Source organism: Pygocentrus nattereri, chromosome 18 (genome assembly GCF_015220715.1).
Source record: "Pygocentrus nattereri isolate fPygNat1 chromosome 18, fPygNat1.pri, whole genome shotgun sequence".
In the NCBI taxonomy this organism is placed as follows: domain Eukaryota; kingdom Metazoa; phylum Chordata; class Actinopteri; order Characiformes; family Serrasalmidae; genus Pygocentrus; species Pygocentrus nattereri.
The window spans coordinates 38,230,173-38,258,158 of NC_051228.1; the positions used below are offsets into that span (position 1 = coordinate 38,230,173).

At 44.9% G+C, this 27,986-nt stretch overlaps 2 protein-coding genes across 9 annotated transcripts in view; both read left to right on the plus strand.

The window, feature by feature from the left end:
* arfip2b (ADP-ribosylation factor interacting protein 2b) overlaps window positions 1-1,555 on the plus strand; it is a 47,165-nt gene extending 45,610 nt beyond the window's left edge. For 5 of the 8 annotated variants that reach the window (XM_037547557.1, XM_017717102.2, XM_037547554.1 and 2 more), the window contains one exon: window positions 351-1,555. In XM_037547557.1, the coding sequence (XP_037403454.1) occupies window positions 351-506 (156 nt within the window). In that variant the 3' untranslated portion in view covers window positions 507-1,555. The remainder of the gene's footprint in view (window positions 1-350) is intronic. The other 3 variants (XM_017717104.2, XM_017717105.2, XM_037547556.1) reach the window with 1 other exon arrangement.
* A 9,081-nt stretch (window positions 1,556-10,636) lies between these two features.
* On the plus strand, window positions 10,637-27,952 carry fhdc3 (FH2 domain containing 3). Its single transcript, XM_037547067.1, has 12 exons — window positions 10,637-10,742; window positions 12,184-12,681; window positions 14,233-14,294; window positions 19,434-19,533; window positions 20,847-20,932; window positions 21,227-21,327; window positions 21,469-21,539; window positions 23,660-23,767; window positions 24,391-24,461; window positions 24,544-24,661; window positions 24,749-24,913; window positions 26,457-27,952. The coding sequence occupies exons 2-12, from the start codon at window positions 12,262-12,264 to the stop codon at window positions 27,636-27,638; spliced, it is 2,484 nt and encodes an 827-aa protein (XP_037402964.1). The 5' UTR covers window positions 10,637-10,742; window positions 12,184-12,261; the 3' UTR covers window positions 27,639-27,952.
* The last annotated feature ends 34 nt before the right edge of the window (window positions 27,953-27,986 follow it).

The following is a 27,986-nucleotide window of genomic DNA, read 5'->3' on the forward strand; positions in this document are numbered from 1 at the left end:
TGTTAGCTGACGTAACAGACCTGGCGGTCGGCGCTTTCCTCCGAGCGCGTTCAGCTGTCCAGTGACGTTGCGTGAGCGGCAGTTCGAGAAGATGCGGTGGAGCTTCACAGGCCTCAGAGGAAGCCTGTGTTTGCCTTCACCCTCCTAGCACTGGTGGTATTGGGTGACTGGGGGAGTCCTGACTAGCGAGTGGAATTGGAGACGACAAAATTGGGGAAAAATAAAGATTCCCAACTTTTAAAGTGCATGTAATGTATTCTAGTAAGCTTAGGGATATTCCTAAAGGCACACTGAACATTTGCTCTCGTGGTATTTCTCACTGTTTTGTGTTTTTCTCGTTCTTCTCGCAGGTGAAAGTGATGCACAAACAGCTTCTACTTTTCCACAATGCCATCTCTGCCTACTTCGCTGGGAACCAGCAGCAGTTGGAACAGACCCTCAAGCAGTTCAACATAAAGCTCAAACCGCCAGGAGCCGACAAACCGTCCTGGCTGGAGGAGCAGTAAAAGTGCCCGTAGTGCCCTCTGGCTCCACCCCCCCTTTCCTTTCAACCGGTTTATCCAGACAGAGCAAGCACCAGCCCCATTTATGCAGTGTAGCCTATACAGCACCATGGCAGCAAGAGGATGACCGTCGTATGGCTGCTGTAGAAGAGAGGGGCTCCTGCCTTTTTCAACCTTCCCTCCTCCTCTACACCTCCGTCTCCTTCTCTCCCTTCGCCCTGACATTGTGTTTGATCATGAGAATAAGCACCACTCCTATCTAACTCGTCCCAAAGGCTGTCATGTTTTCAGTTTGAATGCAAGTCAACCCAAAGGTCAGTGGAAACTGGCCGAAATCTCCAGGGAACAACCTGTGGGCATCAATCAGAGCTCCTGTAGACTTCAAACTTCTCTCTCCAACCCCAGTGACCACATGAAGAACCTTTTTTTTCCCAGAAAGATTTTTGGTCCTCTCCAAATGCGAGGTTTTTGCCTGTGGACCTGGTCTTGTAGATGTCGAGAAGACTGAACACTCCTATTCTGAATTTTTCAAAGAATGAATTTCTGGGCGGGTTCTGGGTGATAATAGATCTATGTTATTTATTTTCATAAATGTCCAGCTAAAATATTGAAAATTGCACATTTACCTTATAAGGAACATCTGTGTTTGTTTACCAGATCCCGTGATGCAGAAGGGAATGTTCATAACTGTTATTAATCATAGGCTGCGTTCACATTTCCAGGATGAAGTGGCACGAATCTGAATTTCTGCCCTGATGCGACTCAGATCTGGTGTTTTCAGGGCTGCGTGGACACAAATCGGATCTTTTCAAATCCGATCTGAGCCACTTTCATATGTGGTCCTAGATCGGATACGTATCTGATTGGTGGCCATGTGACCTTAATGTGACGCTCAGATTGGAATTCATGGCCTTTTTCCACTGAGTCATCATTTCCGTTACCATGGCAACAGCGCCGAACAGACGTTAAAGCCTATAAACGGTGGAAAAGCAGCTCATCTCACCTTTTCCTCCTCCGTCTGGCTCTAATAATGAAGCTGAGAGCTGATCAGAGTTAATGATCTTCTCAGCGAAGCTCGTTCTGCTCGTTAGTTTGTGCCGATGATGCAGTGATTCAGTCACGTGACGTTGCTGAGTAGGAGGAGCTCATGAGGGTCAGTTCAGGCCGGTTCATCACATTAATGACCGATTCGAGTCTTTTACCTAAACGAGTGTGAACCATCGAGTCAGGGAGATCGGATCTGAGCAAAACTCGGATTAGTAATGTGAACGTAGCAGAAACACTTGTGCGGGTTAGCGCTTTTACATCATTGGATTCTTAATCAAACTTATTCATGTCGGTCTTTGAAATCGTGTCATTTACGTTTCTTTGTTGCAGTTTAAATGTTAGCACCTCTGAAATTACGACCATGTGCTCAGGCTGAGGTCTCCGGTTTCATGAAGTGCACACACGTGCTCTTTTTTCAGTTGAGTAACGTAGCTTTCCGAAATCCTAAAACCGTTGGAATGGAACGTTTTGGGTGATGCGTTTTGTGCCTGCTGCTATCTTTGCATTTCAGATCTACTCTCCAACAATTCAGTGGAAAATCAAAAACAGTTTAGTGGAACTATATTGTATATTGTACAATATGCCTTTGGATTTGCACTGATCAGCCGTAACATTCTGACCACCTCCTCGTTTCTACACTCACTGTCCACTTTATCAGCTCCACTTACTGTATAGCTGCACTCAGTAGTTCTACAGTTACAGACTGTAGTCCATCTGTTTCTCTGATACTCTGTTACCCTGTTCTTCAGTGGTCAGGACCCCCATGGACCCTCACCGTGTGTTGTGCTGGTACAAGAGGATCAGACACAGCAGTGCTGCTGGAGTTTTTAAACACTGTGTCCACTCACTGTCCACTCTATTAGACACTTTTACCTTGTCAGTCCACCTTGTAGATGTAAAGTCAGAGACGACAGCTCATCTGCTGCTGCACAGTTTGTGTTGGTCATCCTCTAGTCCTTCATCAGTGGTCACAGGACGCTGCCCACAGGACACTGTCAGCTGGATACTTTTGGTGGGTGGACTATTCTCAGTCCAGCACCGACACTGAGTTGTTTAAAAACTCCAGCAGCACTGCTGTGTCTGATCCTCTCATACCAGCACAACACACACCAACACACAACCACCACGTCAGTGTTACTGCAGTGCTGAGAATGACCCACCACCCAAACAGTACCTGCTCTGTGAGGGTCCATGGGGGTCCTGACCACTGAAGAACAGGGTAACAGAGTATCAGAGAAACAGATGGACTACAGTCTGTAACTGTAGAACTACAGAGTGCAGCTATACAGTAAGTGGAGCTGGTAAGATGGACAGTGAGCGTAGAAACGAGGAGGTGGTCAGAACGTTACGCCTGGTCCGTGTAACTTTGATAAAATGCCAGTTTGGGTTCAGTGCCCTTTGGTTTAGATGCCTGTTAGGACAGAGTGTGTATTCAGACCATTTCCAGGGCCGGTCGTTCTCAAAAGCAGCAGTGGGAAGATGTACTTGTCACTAGCCGTTACACGTTGGGCTGCCGGGGCAGTTGCCAGTCTGAGGGCATTTAGTCTGTGTTTGTTGTGGTAAGTTTCTGTGGTGTTATGTACTAATTTCTGTATGATTGTTTGTATATTTGTTACTTTAAGTTAACAATGAAAGGTTAATCCGGGAACTGTAGTGTAGTGGTCTTTGATTTATCGTTTGTGCTTTCATTAGTCCTGGCCAGTGGATTTGCACCAAAATATATGCTGCCCTGTCCTTTGAGGTTTCAGCGCATTTGCCATTGGGGGCATGTCGGTTTGCCTCCAACAGCTCATCCAGAAAACATTTGCCCATAATCATGTGCAGCTAGTCACAACAAAGAGCCGACAGACTAGACAAACTGAGGTCAATCTCATGACCTCATGACCTCCTACACAAAAGCTGTATTTAACATTAGAGCCTTGTTTTAACTGCTAACATATAAAATATGATTCACATTACAGTTCATTGGTTGTGTTTGCGTGACTTGTCATTCATGTCTGCTCAAGTGAGTCTGTAATTTGTTTATTAAGCAAAAAATGAGTTTTTATACGTTAATTTGAGAAAAATGGACCCTGTCAAAACTGGTAAAGGGATGCACTGATTATGGGAACTGTGGGCTGATTGTGGTATCAAATACTTTTCGCATTGCTGTTGATTCTACATGAATAAACTGTAGAAATTGGGACTAAATCCGCCTGGATTGGCATAAAAGGAACATGAAATTTATTTCTAGAGGCTTGAAAAATCCTGTAAAATGAATAAAATCCAGACATTTTAGTGCAAATGTATCGGTCAAATCTCTGATGTTCATCCTTTTTAATGATCATCTACTCCGATATGAACGAAGGTTCCGGAAAGGTTCTTGACATGGATGTACATTTTTAGCACCTTTAATTGATGTAGAACATTCTGTAAAGGTTCTTCACGCTCCATTTCTTTAGAGAACCAATCGTGGAAAAGTTCTTCGGCACTCCAGACTTTTATTTTTAAGAGTGTACAGTACAGTCTCAGAAATGAAGGTACTAAACTGTCACTGGGGCGGTTCCCCTCTCCTCACTGGGGTGGGACCCTCAAGGCTCCATCTCGGTCCCTTTAGTCAGGGAACATAACTGAACCATAGTCCACTGAAATGATCTGTTCTAAGCTGGACTGACTCCACACACCCCGCCTCGCCTCGCCTCCAGGCTTTTACTCTACTGCTCTGTTTTAAAACATTCGGTTATGAAAAGGAACAAATACCAACTTTTCACCTGGAGGAACTGATTTAAGCTCCACAATCAGACCTTAAACCCACTGCTGGAGCTTTGAGGGAACATTTACACTGTTTGTACCTTCATGAAGGAGAAATGGACCTGAACAGAACCTTCATTTCTTACTGTATGGTTTAAATCTGTGCCGAGGTTTTAACTAGAACTGAGCCACACACAGTCAAACGTAAACGCAGCTATGATAATGAAGGAACCCCTAAACTCTACACTTTGGGTGTTTGAGCCCATAAGGAAGCAATACTAACGTTTCGAGAACCACTAGATTTCAGCGCTGGCTGCTTTTGTTTTCAGTGATTCACTCGTTCATTTCTTCGTTCTTCATTGTGGCCATCATTTCACAACCAGTGCTGATCTGCTGAAGGTGAAGCAGTGCAGGTATTTTCTGTTGAATGTTTTACCAAAATGCCCTGGTTTAGGTTGAATGTCGAGCATCAGAGAGCTGGTCACTGCGGTCAGAACGCTTTTCCCACTCTCTCCTTTTTGAACTTGTTTTTTTTTTTTAATCTGACTTGTATTTTTGCTAGAATGAGTGCAGTGTTGGAGCGCATGTATGTGGCCGAGTGTTTCTGTACGTCATCTTTATTTTCCTAGCCCTGAAGCTCCACCGAGAGTGATTACGTAGAGCGAGAGAAGCATTTGCCTCTACCAACAAAGTCCGAAAGGAATCCTGCAGTGAAGGACTGTTTGTTATTGAGCAATATGAACTGACCTTCTGAATGACTTGAGCCGAGTCGAAATTCGGGCCCAAATTCAAACTGCAACCTCTTTTGTTTTCCCCCCTAAACGAATTTGTCTCTTCTGTTTTCTTTATTTTGATGTCTTATTGATGCTAATAGACTGATTTAACACTGAAATGAGGCCCTTTTTAAAGGAATTGTCCACTGAAAAGTCAACACTGGCTGGTGTAATAAAAGTCCGTCACCCAAAAAGATTGCGTTACGCTGCTGTCGGACCAAAACCTTGTATCTCCATTTTTGTTCTTTTCCACTTTTTGACATGATTTGAAAATGCCTCTTGTTCTTTGCATTGTATGTAAATCTCATGATGAATGGACCAACAGAAATGACCCAAAATGACAGGGAAAGACGTCTGGTTCCATTGACTTACATTGAAAATGAAGTAGGTTTTTTCCTCCTCCTGTAAAGTGACCGTGTTGGAGATACAGGATTTTTTTTTGTTCAACAGCAGTTGCTTATTGGCTGTGTTCATTATGTATGTCCAGTACAAAACTAATGAAGGAAAACTTCTTGTCTGGCCTGTTTGACTGACTATATCCAAGGTAAAGAAGAAGTTTGACTTTTCCGTGAACTGTTCCTTTAATGCCCCATCTTAGACCCTAGTGGACTGGGGGTTAATGATCTATTGAGAAGCATACAATCCATATTCTAGGCTGCTCTGTGTTACTGTAGTTTATGAATGACTATATAAAATGTAAGAGAAGACAGAAACTGAATTTCCATGATTTGCCTGTATTCCTACCTGACCAATCCCCCAGGAATACGGCAGTTATGTACCAGAGCCCACAACATAAAATTTGAAATGTTTGCAAAAAAAAAAAATCTAATGTCTGTGGGTTTTTTTTTTATTGATTTTAGTTCCAAGAAGTGTTCAGAAAGCACCGGTCAGCCGTAACATCAAAACCTACGCTCACTGTCCATTTTACTATAGCCCCAATCTGAAAAAGATGGTTTATTAAATGAAAATTAAAACTGAAAAAACACACAAACATGCACGCACACCCACATACACACCCACATACACACCCACACACACACACACCCACATACACACCCACACACACACACACCCACACACACACACCCACACACACACACACCCACATACACACCCACACACACACACACCCACATACACACCCACACACACACACACCCACACACACACACACACATACACACCCACACACACACACACATAAGATAAGTTTTTTCACAAAAGACAGAAGAATCTTCTCTCACAGCTTCTTTTCTCTTCTCCAGTTCGGAAATCTTAACTTGACTGGAGTCGACACACAACTCTGTGTCTGTTACCGAGCAACCGACTGTGCGGTGCAGCTGAAACGTAAACACATAATGAAGGCCGTCAGCTAACGTTAGCGACCGTCCCTGAGGTGAAAAAGGTCAAATAAAACTGAAGCGCGATAAACAGAGTTTAGAATATCATGACGGCGCTTCGTACTTCGGCCGTTAAAAGGGGGGCTGCTGTAACGCGTTGGGGTCTCGGCTGGTGTCCTGGCGCCGGAGCTCCACTCACTCCCGTCTCTCTGTGGATCATTTTGATCTTCATCCTCACCGTCTGTGAAGCTTCATGCCCTCTTTGAATGGGGGGAGATGAAGCCCCCGGTAGCCGTGTAGACCACCCTGCCTGAGGTTCTCCTTCAACAGCGCAGAGAGACAGTTTCCTCCGAGTCCGTCCGGCTCTTTATTCTAGATCAACACGGTTTCCTCCGAGTCCGTCCGGCTCTTTATTCTAGATCAGCACGGTTTCCTCCTAGTCTGTCCGGCTCTTTATTCTAGATAAACGCGGTTTCCTCCAAGTCCGTTCGTCTCTTAATTCTAGATCAACACGGTTTCCTCCGAGTCCGTTCGTCTCTTAATTCTAGATCAACACGGTTTCCTCCGAGTCCGTCCGGCTCTTTATTCTAGATCAACACCGTTTCCTCCGAGTCCGTCCGGCTCTTTATTCTAGATAAACGCGGTTTCCTCCGAGTCCGTCCGGCTCTTTATTCTAGATAAACGCGGTTTCCTCAGAGTCCGTCCGGCTCTTTATTCTAGATCAACACAGTTTCCTCAGAGTCCGTCCGGCTCTTTATTCTAGATCAACACGGTTTCCTCAGAGTCCGTCCGGCTCTTTATTCTAGATCAACACGGTTTCCTCCGAGTCCGTCCGGCTCTTTATTCTAGATCAACGCGGTTTCCTCAGAGTCCGTCGGGCTCTTTATTCTAGATCAACGCGGTTTCCTCCGAGTCCGTCGGGCTCTTTATTCTAGATCAACACCGTTTCCTCCGAGTCCGTTCGTCTCTTTATTCTAGATAAACGCGGTTTCCTCCGAGTCCGTTCGTCTCTTAATTCTAGATCAACGCGGTTTCCTCCGAGTCCGTCCGGCTCTTTATTCTAGATCAACGCCGTTTCCTCCGAGTCCGTCCGGCTCTTTATTCTAGATCAACGCCGTTTCCTCCGAGTCCGTCCGGCTCTTTATTCTAGATCAACGCCGTTTCCTCCGAGTCCGTCCGGCTCTTTATTCTAGATCAACACCGTTTCCTCCGAGTCCGTCCGGCTCTTTATTCTAGATAAACGCGGTTTCCTCCGAGTCCGTCCGGCTCTTTATTCTAGATAAACGCGGTTTCCTCCGAGTCCGTTCGTCTCTTAATTCTAGATAAACGCGGTTTCCTCCGAGTCCGTCCGGCTCTTTATTCTAGATCAACACCGTTTCCTCCGAGTCCGTCCGGCTCTTTATTCTAGATCAACGCCGTTTCCTCCGAGTCCGTCCGGCTCTTTATTCTAGATCAACGCCGTTTCCTCCGAGTCCGTCCGTCTCTTAATTCTAGATCAACGCCGTTTCCTCCGAGTCCGTCCGGCTCTTTATTCTAGATCAACGCGGTTTCCTCCGAGTCCGTTCGTCTCTTAATTCTAGATCAACGCGGTTTCCTCCGAGTCCGTCCGGCTCTTTATTCTAGATCAACGCGGTTTCCTCCGAGTCCGTTCGTCTCTTAATTCTAGATCAACGCGGTTTCCTCCGAGTCCGTTCGGCTCTTTATTCTAGATCAACGCGGTTTCCTCCGAGTCCGTTCGGCTCTTAATTCTAGATAAACGCGGTTTCCTCCGAGTCCGTTTGGCTCTTTATTCTAGATCAACGCGGTTTCCTCCGAGTCCGTCCGGCTCTTTATTCCAGATAAACGCCGTTTCCTCCGAGTCCGTCCGGCTCTTTATTCTAGATCAACACGGTTTCTAGATCAACACGGTTTCTAGATCAACACGGTTTCCTCCGAGTCTGTTCGGCTCTTTATTCTCAACGCCCCTCATTTAACACCAGGAGGTGCTGCTTCACTTCACAGAGGCTTTGACCACAATACTGACCTTTCCGAAATAGTACCACTTTTTTCTCTAAATATTACGATGTGTTTCGTGAAATAATGACTTTTTTGCAAAATACACTGACTTCCTCAAAATATTAAGTTTTTCTCTAAATATTACAACTTTATTCTCTAAATATTGCGACTTTGTTCTCAAAGTCTGCTGTTTTTATTTTTATTAATGGTGGCCTTAAAACGCCTCGTAGTTTATCAGATTGTCGCCACTGCCCAGTTTCAGTCTCCATTTCCCAAACGCTTTAGCCAAGCACGTTAACGTTCCTCCTCCTAATAAACAGGCACACGTTCAGCGCCGTCTCCTCATTATTCACCACCATCACTGTAATATTTACATTTATGGCATTTGGCTGACGCTCTTATCCAGAGTGATTTACAATTTGTTCATTTTACACAGGCAGGCCAAGGCGGAGTTAGGAGTGTTGCCCAAGGACTCTTATTGGTGTAGTGTAGTGTGTTTTGCCCAGGTGGGGAGTGAACCCCAGTCTCAGTGTAGAAGGCAGAGGTGTCACCCACTACACTATCCAACCACATCATCAATAATAAGTAATATTTCATCATCAACATTAACACAGGACGGTGATCAGAGGGGCGGTGGAGGTCGAGTCGGCAGCGTCGGGGGTTTTAAACGCTGTTAATAAAAACTCAAAGCTCAGTTTTCAGTGTAGATGAATGAAGCGTCATTATGCTGGTTATAGTGAACTGAGCTGCTCATCACTGAGTAAAGCAGTAGAACCAGACGGTGAGACAGAAGTTCAGACGCTCTGGAGTTCATCTCACAGTTAAGACAGTATTCAGGGCATTTTGGACTTCGGATGTTTCTGTAAAACCGTTACACGTTTCTCATCTGGAAATAAGATAATAGACTTAATAACCTGTTGTTCTGTCCAGTTTTTGATTTTCTGCCATTTCTTTTCACAACACTTACACGATGGTGAGGGACACCAAGCGATGAAGCGTTTCAGGTTTAATTCTGTCCCGTTTTTCCTGCAAGCAAGTTAACTGTGCAGGGGGACAGGTCAGGACTGCAGGCAGGCCAGTCCAGCTCCCTCACCCTGCTTGTCCACAGCCATGTCTTTGCTGTAAGACTGAACAATTTGTCGAGATCGAGAATTTTCAGACTAATATTGCAATTTAAACTGATTTTTAAATTGAGATTCAGGCCTGATGTTTTTTGGCCATGACGACCAGAACACCCCCTTTTCTGTTTATATTACATGTGGTGCTGGGCTGAACCTGCGGGGAGTAAAAGTGTGGAGGTGCTGTGTCCTTCACTCTGTTCTCCTCCTACATGGCCTGCTGTTAGTGTGTGTGTGAGGGTGGACAATATGGACAGGCTGCTGACTGGCTACAGCTGCTACAGGAGAACCTTACGCTGGACACTTGTGATATTTTAAACATCTGGTATTTTCACAAATTGTTATGGATGTCTTGATTTAAATAAACAATAATGCAGTGGGTCAACCAGACCACTGAGTAGCACACACACACCAACACCACACACAGGTTAAGAAGGTTGGTGAATGTGTTTTTAAACATATCAGTAATTTTCTTATACATTTGCTGGCAAACTGGCGATCCTCAGCCCTCATTCTTCCTCCTAAAGGACTTGGCCTTTCCTGGGTTCTATCCATGGTAGTTGGGGGTGGTGCAGCGGCTAGCGCTGTCGCCTCACAGAAGGGTCTGGGTTTGATTCCCAGCTGGCTGACCAGAATCCTCTCCCTTTCCTCCAGGTGCTCCAGTTTCATCCCACGGTCCAAACACATGCAGTCGGGTGAGCTGAAGATGCTAAATTGCCCCTAAGTGTAAATGTGTATATGTCTCTGTGATGGCCCGGTGACCCAAAAAGAGTGTGTGTGTGGTAGATGGATACATGAAGGGTGTTCTAAGGCAAATATTCCCTTATTTATCACTAACATGACATATAACACTCTCACTGGTGGATCTGGACAGTAAGTAAAATGCCTGTATGTGTGTTGTAGACCTCAGGACCCCTGGTTCCCATCACCACCACTGTAAACACACCCGAGTCGTCAGGTTTCTCTACTATTGATTCATTTCAGATCAAACCACTCTGAAGGACGTCGTGTCTCGACCACTGGGTCGTGCAGGAGTTTTTGAAAAGATGGGTGGAATTCCCCTTTACTCAGGTGAGCGGCGGTGTGAGAGAAGGGGGCGTGGCCAGGCGCATCGATAAAGCGCCTTCGTCATGAGTGATGGCGTGTGGCAGGTTCTCAGACCTGCAGCGGTTCTGGATGTCAGTCAGAACTTCCCCCGTTTCGCCGTGTAGCTGCTTTCGGGCTGTTCCACTGCAGGTATGTGTCTCTGTGGGCCTGTGTGCTTTACTGACTGCTGTTCCTTCATCGCGTGATCTCTATTTTTGTCGAAAGCTCGCTGCTTTCAGTGACTTGCTGGCGAGTTGGTGGTGGTTTTCAGCTTCTAACCGGTCGGCATTCCCTTTCACCTGGGCTTTCCCGCTGGGACCTTGAGGAAAAGTTGCTCTAGAACTGTGAAACCTGTGGAATATGACCAGTGTGAAGCAGCTCCAGCTCCACGGACTGTTAATGCAGGCCAGCATGAGGTCATTTTGATGGGACTGCGCAGCTCTTGGTGCCTGTTGGCTGCCTGTAGCTTCCTACAGGGACACCAATCATGCAAAGCAGTCCCTGTCCATGTCAAATGGTTTATTTAACACCCAGCTGTAAAGGTGAGATCCTTGCATGAGTATGCGAGCCGTGCATGAAGCTATCTGGCCTCTGTGGTCAGTTCCCACCACTATCACTTTAAAATGCCTACCTGCCCAGTCACTCTTTTATCAGCGGAAACATTTGTTTGCTGTGAACTGTGGACTGTGGGTGTGAAGAAGTCATTTGTTAGCTCGTGTTATGGGCCAGGGGCCTGGACATTGGAAACTCCTTGTTTCTACGCTCATTGTCCATTTCTAGTTCTACAGTTACAGACTGTAGTCCATCTGTTTCTCTGATACTCTGTTACCCCGTTCTTCAGTGGTCAGGACCCCCATGGACCCTCACAGAGCAGGTACTGTTTGGGTGGTGGTTCATTCTCAGCACTGCAGTAACACTGATGTGGTGGTGGTGTGTTAGTGTGTGTTGTGCTGGTCTGAGTGGATCAGACACAGCAGTGCTGCTGGAGTTTTTAAACACCTCAGTGTCGCTGCTGGACTGAGAACAGTCCACCAACCAAAAATATCCAGCCAACAGCGTCCTGTGGGCAGCGTCCTGTGGGCAGCGTCCTGTGACCACTGATGAAGGACTAGAGGATGACCAACACAAACTGTGCAGCAGCAGATGAGCTGTCGTCTCTGACTTTACATCTACGAGGTGGACAGACAAGGTAGGAGTGTCTAATAGAGTGGACAGTGAGTGGACGCAGTGTTTAAAACTCCAGAAGCTCTGCTGTGTCTGATCCACTCGCACTAGCGCAACATGCATTAGCACACCACCACCACGTCAGTGTTATCGCAGCGCTGAGAATGACCCACCACCCAAATACTCCCTGCTCTGTGAGGGTCCATGGGGGTCCTGACCACTGAAGAACAGGGTAACAGAGTATCAGAGAAACAGATGGACTACAGTCTGTAACTGTAGAACTACAGAGTGCAGCTATACGGTCAGTGGAGCTGATAAAGTGGACAGTGAGCGTAGAAACAAGGAGGTGGTCAGAACGTTACGCCTGATGCCTGTAACTATTCAGGCTTGATATTTTGTTGATTTTACTTTTTTCTCTTTATTCTAGAATTGGATCTCCTGAATTTTGCTCTTCTTCCTCCGAGTTCCATCTGTCGTACTTCAGATATCTGTCCCTTCATTGCCAATGGATGGCGTTGCAGTCGTAACTCCACCTCAACTATCCAGAGACCCTCCTGATTTTTCTCCTCCCTGTCCAAATGAATCCTCATCCATTAGACCTCCACCTCCACCGCCCCCTGCCCCGGCTCCACCTCCACCACCTCCGCCGCCCCCACCCGCGCCCTCTGGGGGTGACCCTTTCTCTCGCACCGTCCACAGGCGTTCCAGGATGCGCAACTTCAACTGGGACACCATCCCCCGGCACAGCGTTGTGGGCAAACGCAACGTGTGGACATCCCAGAGGAAGCTGGAGGACTTCCCACTGGACACAGCGAGCATCGAGGAGCTGTTCAGCCACAGCGAGCAGCAGCGGGTACCCCGGCGGGGTGGGACAGTCAAGAAGAGTGTATGGGGCCTTCAGTCGACCAATCAGCAATCAGACATGGTTGGTACTGTATGCTGTCCCTGTTTTCTCTAGCAGACAAAGCCCGTTGCAAGGGACCGTGGCAGGTGTACAGTCATAAGGGTGTTGCATGACTATTGTGCTACCAAACATTGAACAGCAGAATGTATGTTTGGAAAGGTGGGGCCAGGCTTCAGCAGCATTGGTTAAAGTTGTTCCATCATGTAGAAGAATATTTCGTTTATCTACTTAATTTCCCTGAAGCGCTGCCACGACGTTACCACAGTCAGTTAATTCACTGTTGAAACACGATCCCTTACCTGTTGAAGCAGCCGCAATGCGCTTTCCTTTCACAGTCCAGCAGTGACGCTGCGGTGTTTTAAAAACTCCAGCAGCACTGCTGTGTCTGATCCACTCAGACCAGCATAACACACACTAACACACCACCACCACGTCAGTGTTACTGCAGTGCTGAGAATGACCCACCACCCAAACAGTACCTGCTCTGTGAGGGTCCATGGGGGTCCTGACCACTGAAGAACAGGGTAACAGAGTATCAGAGAAACAGATGGACTACAGTCTGTAACTGTAGAACTACAGAGTGCAGCTCTACAGTAAGTGGAGCTGATAAAGTGGACGGTGAGCGTAGAAACGAGGTGGTCAGAGGCCAAGGAGGCCAGATTTCGTTTGATTTTTGATGTTGTTTTTGTTTAAAGTGTCTCAAATCAATGGGGCAAATCTATAAGGGTGTATAGGAGGAAGGTGGATGTGGCCTACGGTCGTAGCTTCGTCACAAGACCATGAAACTTTACAAGCATCTTGTATACTTTTAGTTTCATCCTGTAAAGACAATTAACACAGTTTAAATGACGTGTTTGTGTTTGAGTCGCTGTGAAAGGGAAGACTTTATCTGCAGGGCAGAAGTGCCTCAGACTGATAAGTGATTGTGACCGTGGAAACCGGTAATGTGTGTTGTCATGCGTTAATTGTTGATTCCTACTGTTCCTACTTTTAATCAGCTGTGTGTGCTTTCAAAATTCCTCTTTTGCATGAGCTTCCATCATAACTCCAGATGTTTGAATGATGCTTACCAATCCCTTTCCACACTACACTCACTGAACCCTCAAGGCTCCATCTCAGTGCCTTTAGTCAGGGACCATAACTGAACCATAATCCACTGAGATGATCTGTTCTAAGCTGGACTGACTCCACACACCCGCCTCGCCTCGCCTCCAGGCTTTTACTCTACTGCTCTGTTTTAAAACATTTGGTTATGAAAAGGTACAAATACCAACTTTTCACCTGGAGGAACTGATTTAAGCTCCACAATCAGACCTTAGAACCACTGCTGGAGCTTTGAGGGAGCATTTACACTGTTGGTACCTTCATGAAGGAGAAATGGACCTGAACAGAACCTTCATTTCTAACAGCACAGACAGAGAAAATGTTCTGTACCAAAGTAATGATGTCAGCTTGCAGCAGTTGGCCCTGGACGCTGATGTGTAATATAATTTGAATTTATCATTCAAAGTAAACAGCAGCTGTTTTTTTTTCCACCTTGTTGATTTTATTTTTACTTTCTCTCTCCAACAGATCTCAATCGTCAACTCGAAGAAAAGTATGAATATTGGGATTTTCCTGAAGCAGTTTAAAAGGTGAGTTTTTGAACAGAAGTGAAGTTTTGAGACTTATTCGCTCTCCAGATGTTTCCTGGCAGTTGTGGACAGTAACTGAGTAACTGAGTAAATGTAATTAGTTTCTGTACTTTAGTATTTTTGGTGTATCTGTACTGAAGTTTCTCCGTTCTGGACTTTTTCCTTTCACTCCACTACATTTCAGAGTCTAATATCCGACTTTTTCCTCCTACATTTTGAGAAATCTGTCGATCCTTTTGGTTTCTGTGTGTATAAAAACGTAACATGTCAAAACGAAAGAAGCACAAAGCCAGAGCGCCAATCAGGGCCCAGCGGTCACTTTGTTTAGAGCTGGTTTTGACCTGTTGGTCATACCGACCCAGTGCAGCACGCGGTTCAACGTCAGCGCAGCAGCGTAAAACTTTGGGAGAGTCTGTTCAACATAAATGATGAACTAACCTAACTTTGTGTAAATAGAGCTCAATATAGAAATATGTCCACATATGCAGTCGAGACTGACGCGGCTTTTTTCTGAATTTCTACAAACACCATTTCATTTTATAGTAAATGAGTTTGGGCTGGTTTATGTTTATGAACAGACGCCTACAGATCAACATAGTAAAGGAGCTCATCTGTGATCCTGAGTTTAAAGCCAGTTTTTATTCAACTTAAACTTGGAACTAAGTTGTAAATAAATCTGAAACTGAAACTTTGCTTGTGTGTAAAAAGTGATTTCAGAGCCACTCGGTTCTCCCTGATGGAAACTGTTTACCTTCAGTGTTTTGTGCTTCTGATCATTTTAATAGACGTCAGCGTCACTAATTAATGACGTTCTATTAAAAGACTGGTTTACCAAGAGAGACGCTGGAGGACTTTCACCTGAAATGAGTTCATGAAGCCAGTCTGGTTATAAAAATGATAACAGGACATCAGAGCCAGAATTACTCTTTTAGTACTTTTACTTTATACTTAAGTACATTTGAAGGGAAATACTTTAGTACTTTTACTCAAGTGGAGGTCTAAAGGGAGGAACTTCTACTTCTACTGGAGGAATATTTTACCTTGGGGGTCTCGACTTTAACTCAGGTACAGGGTTTGTGTACTTCATCCACTGTTTCCTGCACAGCTCTGGAGTGATCAGTGCTGCAGGTTGCACAGCAGCCAGTTACTTACCTCATCTTAGGTGTGGCGTGGACCACAAGCGTTGTCTGATTAGTGCTAATGCTTAATTGATGACCGATATGAGGACTAGTTGTTTAGTTTTCTTGTAGTTGTTGGAGATACGGCCAAAAATGTCTTGTAGCTCAGGAATAGTGCAGTAAAGAGTGTGGACAAATGCGAATCGTTCAGGCTGGTCTTCTAGGTGTTCCCTTCCAGGGGGAGGGGCTTAGTTTCTCAAACAATTGAGTTTACAGTGCTTGTTTGTGGATCTACATCCTGCCCAATGATATCTGTCCTACAGTTAAACCTGTTTAGTTATGTACACACTTTGACGGCGCACGATCAGAATTGGCGGATCTTTTGCTTCAAACATGATCAGTAATCTGCCCGTTTATTATTCTGGTCTTGGCCGGTCTTTGTTGTGGTGTTATGATGTGAATACTGTTGCATGCAAATGTTTGGGCACTCCTGGTCTAATTACCCTGTTGATTTTCGAAGTGAAAATACCACACGTCCTCTACAGCGAACACAACTTAATTTCTTTCACGCAGAACTACTGACTGAAGGTCAACTTTAACATATTAGAAGAAAAACGTAACAATGTGAAATGTGGCACATTTTATGTTTTAATATTTCCCCTCCGATATGTAAATCTCAGCAATTAAATATAAACTATGCACAAAATTTTGGCACAAAAATGCCATATTTAAATGTTCCCTGTAGAGGATGCGTGTTTACACTTTCACAAAACGTGTAATTTGACCAGGAATACCTGAACTTTTGCAAGTGATTGCCAGTGCTGGACAGTAACTGAGTAACTGAGTAAATGTAATTAGTTTCTGTACTTTAGTATTTTTGGTGTATCTGTACTGAAGTTTCTCCGTTCTGGACTTTTTCCTTTCACTCCACTACATTTCAGAGTCTAATATCCGACTTTTTCCTCCTACATTTTGAGAAATCTGTCGTTCCTTTTGGTTTCTGTGTGTATAAAAACGTCACATGTCAAAACGAAAGAAGCGCAAAGCCAGAGCACCAATCAGGGCCCAGCGGTCACTTTGTTTAGAGCTGGTTTTGACCTGTTGGTCATACCGACCCAGTGCAGCACGCGGTTCAACGTCAGCGCAGCAGCGTAAAACTTTGGGAGAGTCTGTTCAACATAAATGATGAACTAACCTAACTTTGTGTAAATAGAGCTCAATATAGAAATATGTCCACATATGCAGTCGAGACTGACGCGGCTTTTTTCTGAATTTCTACAAACACCATTTCGTTTTATTTACTTTAACTGCATGGTTTGTGTACTTCGTCCAGCTCTGGTGACTGTAATGTAATTGTGGGCCAGATAAGTGCTGTATTTAAACGCTGCTGCTGCTACACTTGCTGTGCTGTGAAGAAAGTAGGAGACCACCCTTTTGCTTTTCATTTCCAGTCAGAACAGCCATTATGTAAAGCTGTTCATTTTTCAGTGTCCGAACGTACGTTTAACAGAAGAAACTACACAATGTGGCCAAAAGTTTGTGGACACCTGCTCATCCAGTGTTTCTTCTGAAATCAAGAGTGTAACAAAGGAGTTTGCCCCCCCTCTGCTGCATTTTTCGGACAAGGCTTTACGCTAAATGTGGGAAATGTTCTGAGGATTTGATTGCATTCAGCAGCAGGAGCACTAATGAGACCAGGTACTGATGTTGGATGATTAGTTCTGGATCACAGATCCAGCTCAATCATTCTAGAAAACGCTGTTCCTTTGCTCCACAGCTCATTGCTGCACTGTAAAGCCTAACTGCACATCTTAAAGAGAGAGATAAGTGAACACAAATACTACAGAAAGTTGGAGTAAGATCATCTGGTAAATAGTTACTCTGTCATTTTGAGTGAGATGGTTTGTAGCATATTTTGGGTTCATCTGAATGTGTTTTACTCACTGCTTTTATTTAAGTGTACTTCTCTCTCTCTCTCTCTCACACACACACACACACACACACACACACACACACACACACACACACACACACACACACACACAGGCCAATAATGTTGTTTTTTAAGATGGTTGAACATGTAGTGGCTGGTTTGTTTTCCCCTTTTCTAACTGTACATGCACACCTGTAATGAATGAGAGACTGTTTTTAGTCCTAGTTTTAGAATAATCTGCTGGTTGCCGAGCCCATGTAATAGCCGGAGGCCTATCAGGAGTAGCTTGGCCGCCTCAGCCCAAGCAGAATATGTTCTAATAATTTTAGCTAAAATATCAGTTGATTCAGTGGTTGAGCTGTTGGAGTTTCTAGTGAATTTCGGATGGACAGCATAAATATTTACATTTAAATGATTGACATTTTCAAAAAATGTGTTTTTTCTTTGACATTCAGATGGGATGTTTGAGTTCAGTAAACTTATTGCAGTTTAGTTTAGACTCCGCTGTACTTGCATCACATATGGACACTGATAAATGTTTACAGGAGAAGGGAAAACCCCTTCATTACTTTCAATGTAAGTCAATGGAACCAGAATTTTTTCCAAGTCATTTTTGGCTGTTTATTTTGGCCCATCCTTCATGAGTATTTGCATGCAGTATAAAGGCCAACAGGCGTTTTCAAACTGTGTCAAAAACTGAGAATCGACAAAAGTGGAGATACGAGGTTTTGTTCCGACAGCAGGGATATATTTGCATATTGGGCTCATCTTTCCACCTGGTTTCCCTTTCTGCCTGTGATGTCATTCTCCTCAGCCTACCTTCCTTTGAGTTTCTACTTGTTTTCTAAATTTTGGTACCTCATCTCAGTCAGTACTGATTGGTAATCACTCTTGAGAGAGAGCGGAGTTAGCGGGTTCCTGCCTGCTGAGGTGCGTGTGGTTCTGTGGTGGATAAACTATAGAGACTGCTTTTGCACTCTGGGCTGAACTGTCAACATTTGGCACGATGGGGTAACATTAAGTTGGTTAAGACATTGTTGACATGCCTTATCAAGTCTCTGCAATACAGTATGAATTTGTTAGTGATGGTCTCGTTTAACCTAGCAGTACATTTTATTTAGTATTTTGAGTTAGTACAACTATTACATTACATTTACAGCATTTGGCTGACGCTGTTATCCAGAGTGCCTTACAATTTAATCAGTTTGCACTGGAAGGCAAAGGTAGTGTTGGGTGTCTTGCCCAAGAACTCAAGTGCAGAGTTCTTACCCAGGCCAGGGACTGAACCCCAGTCTACAGCATAGAAGGCAGAGGTGTAGAGAGCTTCATGGAATGGGTTTCCATGGCCGAGCAGCTGCATCCAAGCCTTACATCACCAAACACAGTGCAAAGCGTGGAATGCAGTGGTGTAAAGCGCCGCCACTGGACTCTAGAGCAGTGGACACGTGTTCTCTGGAGTGACCAATCATGCTTCTCCGTCTGGTAATCCTATGGATGAGTCTGGGTTTGGCGGTTGCCAGGAGACGGTACTTGTCTGACTGCATTGTGCTGAGTGTAAAGTTTGGTGGAGGGGGGATCATGGTGTGGGGCTGTTTTTCAGGAGTTGGGCTCGGCCCCTTAGTTCCAGTGAAAGGAACTCTTAAAGCTTCAGATTTTGGACAATTTCATGCTCCCAACTTTGTGGGAACGGTTTGGGGACGGCCCCTTCCTGTTCCAACATGCTTTAACACTAGTCTTGGCAGAGTCTGCAGTTCATTGTGATTAGTAAATATGACATCTTTCAGCAACTCGGTCTTTTCTGGCTTAAGCCAGTTTTCAGTTTGTAAATAAAAAGGTGGTATCAAAAAAAAAATCATTCAGGAATTTGTATTTTGTGAAGTCATACATATTCCTGCACAGATCCTTTATATTAATCACAATTCTGACCGACGCCCAGCCTTACCTGTAATCTTCCCTCAAAGTGTAATGACGCCAGGCTGGACTGTGGTGTGTTAGGGCTAGAACTACACGGCTCTGCCTTATACAGCTGTCTGATTGAAAGGCAAAGTTATTTGGTCATAATTAATTGTGCCTTGGTTCCCCCTGCAGGCCGATGCAAGAAATCGTGGAGGATGTGCGGCAGGGAAACATGCGGTTTGCTGCTGGAAGATTGAAAGAGCTGAGCAAGCTGCTGCCTGATGATGTGGAGGTGAACTGTGCAGTGCAGCCCCAAGATCATGTAGCCGTGTTGAAACTGAGCTTATTAGGAACACACAGTGCTTTTGTGACCTTGTCCAGTCTCATTCCCATTTTGCATGCAGTTAAGGCTCACATACTTGTTTATATGCTTCTTTTTCATTTTTTAAAAGCTATGCATGCTTGTTTGGCCTTTTTTTTTAAAAAAAAAACACCTGACTATAAATGTAATCAGTGGTGTCTCTGCATCAGGGGCTGGTGGGGCCTGGACACGCCAGATGTTGCTTGCTGAATGACATGATCAATATCACACCGTATCCCAAATACCGTCCTGTACCTGTTGTGTAAACGCCGGTAGTCGATCTGTTTCTCCTATGAGTCTCCGTTTGGTGAGCGTGGGGCTCCTTAGTGCTCGTCTAACCAAGTGAGCAGTTACAATCACACAGCGCTTGTTCAACACTTTTGGCCCCGTGCTGAGAGCAGCCAATAAAACATGATGAATTTGCGCATGTCTAGACATTTAGTTACGTTGTTTACTGTGTGGACGTTGTTCTGCAGCTTGCCATAATTCATCAGTTGTGGTAGCGACGCATAACAGCGAGGCAGTATAATGAGTCAAGTTGAAAACATTTAATTTGGTTCCAGCCATTCGAGCAGAAATTAGAGATTAAACGTTTGGGACACACCAGACCGAGGATTTCAACATCATTCAGTCTGGAAAGGCCAAAAACGGCTCCTTCAGTCCAGAGAGGTTCAAGCGAAAAACATGGCTAACTGTGCGTGTAGCTATAAACACTCTCCTGCTTTCCTTGCCTGCCCTCGCTCTGCTATCACTCGAATTCATTCATGGATTGGTGGACTTTGAGAGAACTTTAAAAAAAAACGTTTTAGCCAGATGAAAGATTGTCGTGCATCTTTTCAAGCAGCATCACTAGTGAGTCATTCTGCATTATTACAAGGCGTGTTATTCCTAATTCCCGGAAAGCAGCACTGATTTATAATGCGATGCTGTGTAACCAGGTTCTGTGAGATCTAATGTTGTCATCATATCACTCATATTCCCGTCTCCACATGCACTCCTGCACCGTTACGGTAATCCGTGAATGTGTGATTTCACTGATGGAGTGCGTTTGTGTTTGGATCAGGTTTGTGTGGAGTTTGGTTGGCGAGTCGCCGCTGCCCCGACAGTTTACTGTGCCCCACCAGGCTTTCTGTGCCAGAGACGCCACTGAATATAATCAAGACAGCCCTGCATCTCCCAATTAGTCTCTCCCTTTCTGATTTGTCCAGTAACAGTTAGAATATATGCTTGTGTTTATGTTCCAGTTGAAGAAGCTGTTGTCATTCAGTGGTGACGTGTCTCAGCTGGCAGAGGCTGACCGCTTCTTGCTGATGCTGGTCAAAATTCCAGGGTGAGTTTTGCAGGAATGGGCACTGTTCTGAAGCCCAGTGTGTGTTTTTGTTTTATTTATTTTTTCGTGGGTTTTTTTTTCTTTAGTATTCATTAGTTTGGTGGCTCTCAGTCTTGTCCTGAAGTATTGTAGACCTGACTACTTTAATAAGGTCTTGTTCAGTTAGTATTTCTTGTAAGTTGGTTCAGGTGTTCAAGGGATATTTCGGAAGTTTGAACTACTGCATGAGAATAGACTACATTTAGCAAATGAGATGCTGGACAGTCCCTGAGATGTTTTGCGTGGTGTTTCCAGGTATGAAGAACGACTCGAGAGTCTGCTCCTCAGGGAAGAATTCGGCCCCTTCATAGAGGAGGCCACAAACTCCATTTCTGTCATGACTGAAGCAGCTGGTGGTACGTTTCCCCTCCATGCCTCCATTCCTGCTTTCTGCCAGTTGGAATGACTAACCCATATGAAAAAAAAAGAATTATGACCCTAATTATGACCAAAGTTGATCTTCTTTAACTTCTCTTAAACTTTCTGTGATGTTCCAGAGCTGCTGACATGTGATGATCTTCATTCTATCATTCGACTTGTGCTGAAAGCTGGAAATTACATGAACGCTGTGAGTGTGGGCTGTGTAGCTCCACCTTAATCGCACCTGCTTAATTTTGTTAAGCTACACTATATTTCCAAAAGTGTTCACTCCCCCATCCAAACCACTGAATCCAGGTGTTCCAGTCACTTCCATGGCCACAGGTGTATAAAGCCGAGCCCCTAGGCCTGCAGACTGCTTCTACAGACATTAGTGAAAGAATGGGTCGCTCTCAGGAGCTCAGTGAATTCCAGCGTGGTGCCGTGACCGGACGCCACCTGTGCAGCAAGTCCAGTCGTGAAATTTCCTCACTACTAAATATTCCACAGTCCACTGTCAGTGGGATTATAACAAAGTTTCTAATTAAAGTTTAAAGTTTGTCATTTGCACTACATGTCAGGAAACGTATGCATTGAAATGCTTGTGGTGAGGCTCAGGTAGCCACTGTACATGAAGTAAAAAACAAACTGAAATATACACAAAATATAGAGACCGTATACACTATATTGCCAAAAGTATTCGCTCGTCTAGCTTCACTCGCACATGAGGTTGAGTGACGTCCCGTTCTTAATCCATAGGGTTTAATATGATGTCGGCTCACCCTTTGCAGCTATAACAGCTTCAACTCTTCTGGGAAGGCTTTCCACAAGGGTTAGGAGTGTTTATGGGAATTTGTATATTCATTGCAGTGTAAAGCGCCATCACTGGACTCTAGAGCAGTGGAGACGTGTTCTCTGGAGTGACCAATCACGCTTCTCCGTCTGGAAATCCGATGGACAAGTCTGGGTTTGGCGGTTGCCAGGAGACGGTACTTGTCTGACTGCATTGTGCCGAGTGTAAAGTTTGGTGGAGGGGGGATCATGGTGTTGGGGTGTCTTTCAGGAGTTGGGCTCGGCCCCAATTTCACGCTCCCAACTTTGTGGGAACAGTTTGGGGACGGCCCCTTCCTGTTCCAACATGACTGCCCACCAGTGCAGAAAGCAGGTCCATAAAGACGTGGATGAGCCAGTTTGGTGTGGAAGAACTTGACTGGCCTGCACAGAGTCCTGACCTCAACCCCATAGAACACCTTTGGGATGAATTAGAGCGGAGACTGTGAGCCAGGCCTTCTCGTCCAACATCAGTGTCTGACCTCACAAATGTGCTTCTGGAAGAACGGTCAGAAATTCCCATAAACACTCCTAACCCTTGTGGAAAGCCTTCCCAGAAGAGCTGAAGCTGTTATAGCTGCAAAGGGTGGACCAACATCATAATAAACCCTATGGATTAAGAATGGGAGCTCACTCAAGTTCATATGCGTGTGAAACCAGACGAGCGAATACTTTTGGCAGTATAGTGTATTTAATTCTGTTGGTCTAGGTGTTCTGAATCTGTCATATCAGAAAGAATTAACACTATTTTCAGAAATTAATTTCAGGAAGTCATGTGTTCTGGGCTTTTGCAGTTTTTTAATTGTAAGGGAGACATTTGAAAACCGTGCAATGACAACACAGAATTTCCAATTATACATCCTTTAATACATCTTGTAACTCAGACATAAATATTATAATATAATGTAAATATAAATAAAAAACTAAAAAAATATTTCTCTGATCTTGTTGCATCGAAATATAGTACCCATAGGAAAAGTGTCAAATTGACAGAGAAATTTTAAAGTAAATATAGTTTTCAGTGCAACTCTATCCAAAAATGTCTTCATATTGAGCCCAAAATACATGTGTACATATTTCCAAAATACATGCCAGTGGCCGACTTCCCGCTCCCCAAAAAATCGAGTAACACACTTCCACCCAAATTCTCTCCAGACATGCGAATTAGTACATTTCCACTGTAACTCACGAATCTTGAGCCATATTTCGTTTGAAATGGTAATACTACTCTCTCTCTCTCTCTCTCTCTCTCTCTCTCTCTCTCTCTCTCTCTCTCTCTCTCTCTCTCTCTCTCTCTCTCTCTCTCTCTCTCTCTCTCTCTCTCTCTCTCTCTCTCTCTCTCTCTCTCTCTCTCTCTCTCTCTCCTGTGTTTGGTTTTTTTTTTATATATTCTGTCGAACTTCATTTCTTTGCTATTAGGCCTTTTTATATTTTAGATATGACTTCTTTTGCATGTTTACATGTCTTTTCATCTGAAAATTACTGTTTCCATTTGTTCAGGGTGGCTACGCTGGTCGTGCTATAGGATTCAGGATGACTTCTCTGCTGAGGCTGGTGGACACCAAAGCTAATAAACCTGGCCTGAACCTTATGCACTATGTGGCAATGGTAATATAATATTTCTAAAATAACCTTGTATGCAGGGTGATTCAAAGTGATTGATTTCACTTGTAAATCGTTACAGATCAGTGCAGTGAGCTGTAAACGGTTTAAATGAGGATAAAGTTTATTATGTAACTGTACAAGGTCTCAGTCTGAACCTCCTCCAGCTGGACGGACGACATCAACACCACAGTCAAACTCATCCCAGACTGGACTGAGCGTGTCGGGCGTCGCTGCTCTCACGGCTCTTTCAGTGGGATTTCGGAGATCATCCAGTGCTGTGGAACCAGCGCCGAACGCTCTGAGCTGCTGGAGCTTCACTGCTGATGAAAATCCCGCTGCTCAGTTCTGACGGATTCACTCTGATTGACGTGGAGAACGCAGAACGTTCTGCTCAGGGGTCTCAGCTCCTCTCAGACTGAAGGAGCCAGTCAGAAACTCTATGGCCCCCTCTTACAGTTGGATGGTGATTGGTTCCTAGACGCCTCATGGTTGTAAAAATGTGGTGCTTTGTAATTGGATGAATCTTTTTGAATCGCCCTGTATCTGGTAATTTGTGTACATTTCAGTGCATTTTGCTCTCTGTGTAGCTTTACCTGCTTTCCATTGTCACCCTCTTTCAACCTCAGCAAGCCCAGCAGATTGACAGTGCCTTACTGAACTTTCCAAAGCAGCTCCAACACATTGGAGAAGCTTCAAGGTAACTTTACATTGGTTTAATTCAGTGTTATAATAAGCAGAAATATGCATTGGTCTCCACACATCATGTATATCTCCTGCAGGATCCAGAAACAAGAAGTGGAGGCCGACCTTCAAAGAGAAGCGGAGAAAATTAAAAAAGCGAGGGACTGTGCCAGTAAACAGCCTGATCTCCAATGTCAAATGGAGGAATTTCTCAGGGTGAGACTGGCCTGTTTGACACATGCAGTACTCCTAACATAAAATCTGAGGTGAGCAGGTGATTTCATAATTTTACACTTTGCGCAGATGGCTGACAATCGGCTTGCGGACATGGAGGCCTCTCTGCAAACGCTCGATTCCATCAGCGACTCAGTGGCCGAATACTTCTGTGAAGATCCTGCCACCTTCAAACTGGAGGAGTGCTGCTCCATCTTCCACTCCTTCTGTGAGAAGTTTGAGAAAGCTGTACAGGTGATAATTTAGTTGGTATCATTTTTTTCTGTTTATAGAAAGTCAAGATTGTGCTTGCTGGAAGTTCTAGGATCACCATAATAAAATAGATGGCAAAATTAATGAGCTTCTCCACCTGAAATGTTAAAATGGACTCTTATTAGTTTTCACCTCATTTAGATTTAACCCATCCGTGAAGTTGAAGCACCACATACACACTAGTGAGCACACACAGACTGGGGGGCAGTGAGCACACTTGCCCAGAGCGGTGGGCAGCCCTATCCACAGCACCCGGGGAGCAGTTGGGGGTTAGGTGTCTTGCTCAAGGACACCTCAGCCATGTACTGTCGGCTCTGGGGATCGAACCGGTGACCATCTGGTCACAGGGCCTTGTTCCCTAACCTCCAGCCCATGACCGCCCTAAGAGCCAAGTTTTGCATGCTTTCACAGTACTTTGCTCATACTTTGTCCGAGCCCCCGTGAGCGTCGCCAGTGGCGACGGTGGCAGTGGAAAAACTCCCTAAGAGGAAGAAACCATGAGAGGAACCAAGACTCAAAAGGGGAACCCATCCTCCTCTGGACCACACCAGACAGCAAACAGTGTTATAAAATATTAGAACACAAAACGGGGGAAAACAGGTGGAGCAACGGTTAATTAGATAGTTTGAGTTAATGCAGCAGCAGCAGGAGGATCAGTTCACGAGGGTGAGGGTGAGATCAGCCAACAGAGATGGAGCTCTGGTGACTCTAGCAGCTCTGGTGGCTAAAATGCCACACTACCATATATATATAATTTTTTTTTTCCTTTTCAAGATTCTTTGTCATTACACACTGTACAACGAAATTGGGCAACAATTCTAACGGTGCATAAACAAAAAAAGATGAAACTAGGAATAAGATAAAATATGCTAATATATAAACTACAAAATGCAAGACACAGTTTCCTCATAATATCTGAGATTTTTATTTCCTTCAAACATTACTAAGCTTTCAATGAGCTATTATTAATTCGGGATAATAATTTGTATTGTTTAAGACGGCTGAGGATGCATCTAGAAGTACCAATTGCAAGTTAAAAACAAAAAGCAGTCATCTGTAAACCCATTTTCATCTGTATTTAAATGGGAATAGTGCAGTCGGAAGATTAATATTTTGTCTCATCAACTTATTTATTTATTTATTTATTTTTACTCGATTGAGCATGTCTGGTGTCTCTGTACTCACGGCTCTTTCAGTGTAATTTCGGCGATCGTCCAGTGTTGTTGGGAGTGGCACATAAACGGGATCCTTAAAGTGACCCCACAAAAAGTCACGCGGCGTGAGATCTGGTGATGCTGGTGACCGTTTTTTGGCACTGTAGGTGCCACCGGCGATTGCTCTTGGAGCTGTTGGAGGTTCACTGTCATGCTGACACTCTATGAACCCTTCCTTCAGTTGCGATTGCGATTGGTTCCTAGGTGCCTCACGGTTGTAAAAATATGGCACTTTGAAATCGAACTAATCTTTTTGAATCAATTTAACTGAGTATATATGAGTAAAACACTCCTCCACTTGTGTTCATCAGGAGAACGGTGAACGGGAGGCAGTGGAGAAGCGGCGGCGGCAGCAGAGGGAGAGGGAGGTGCTCAAGCGGGCAGCCAAACGCCGCTCCATTGGCACCTGCACCAGTCGTGACTCTGATGTGGACGCTTCGGCCCTGGAGTCTATCTTGACCAGCTTCCTCACTGACCGTCCTGCACGCAGAAGGCAGCCTTCATCCAACCGAGAAAGTCCGACAGATCTGCTCAACAGTAATAACCCTCTGAAAGAAACCTCACAGATGGCTTTAGACAGCCCTACCAAAACTGAGAAGAAGGATTCTGACATTTTAGATGGTGAACAGCTCCGAGAACTGGACCAGAGCTTTCAGACCAAAGAGGACACGCCCAGTGCTGTGGACAATCAACAGACACCAGCTGGCTTTAGGAGAGGGCCATGCATAGACAACAAGAGGACTCCTAAAAGTGTCGACCGCAAGCCAAGCTGCCGCAAGAGCATTCTAACTCCACAAAACCCTGTCTTGTCTGAAGAAGAGAGCATTGACCAAGACGGAGATGTTCAAGTGAACAGTCAAAAAGAGCCAGCTCAGGTCCCTGAAGTTTCTCGAAAGGTTCTGCAGCGCCAGAGTAGCCGTGGCAGTCTGAAAGGAGACCCTGCTCCAGAACACCCTAGAACTTACTTGGACACTTTCTCATCTCCTGTCCACAAAGGGATGCGGGAGGTGGAACTGCACAACGGCCTCGAGTGCCTGAGCTCGCCCTGGACCGTCCTCAGCCCACACATCTCTCCCAGAAGCACGCCCCACCGTAGGCACTCCTTCACCCTGGCCACCAGGGACGAAGAACTGGACGACGGCGTGTGGGCACTCCCAGACACGCCTGTGCGTGGCAAGCCACCTCCACTAGTGCACAAGTGCCGGTCGTATGAGCACAGTGTGTCTACCTCTGTGCTGACGGACACAGGAGTAAGAACTCCTCACATACTGGACTGTCCCTCAGGTGCTCCTCTGTTAAGGTCTGCGTCCGTGGGCTCAGAAGCCCCAAATTCAGCCCCCGGCTTCCGTCTGGGGGTTCTCTTCCAGAGACGAAGCCAAGAGCCTCTGCTGGCCAAAAGGCAAGAGCCTTCCGCCCTGGTCACCTTCTTCAGGCGCTTTGGGGAGAGAGGAAGGCCTGCTTCTGTAGGTGACTCCCACAGAGCAGACGCTTAGGTGCCGAGAAACTGGAAACTTGCTTTGTTTTTACGTTTGACAGAGTTTTACTCTCGTGGAATCACACAGACCTCTGTTTCACAGTGAACACTGTGGCCCAAGACAAATATGGACTTGTTTTGGGATGTGACCATGGTGTCATTAGTGAATCCTATATGCAAAACTGGGTGATATTTATTTGTGTTTAACTTTTTATGGCGATATTTTATTGTACAGTTTACATGTTAAAGGGATACAAGCACTAATTACTCCTGTTTCCTTAAGCGTACTCTGTATATTTTATGTAATAAAGTGTGGTTTTCCACATTAACTTATTTGAGTTCCCATGAGTTTTTGAAATTTCGTACA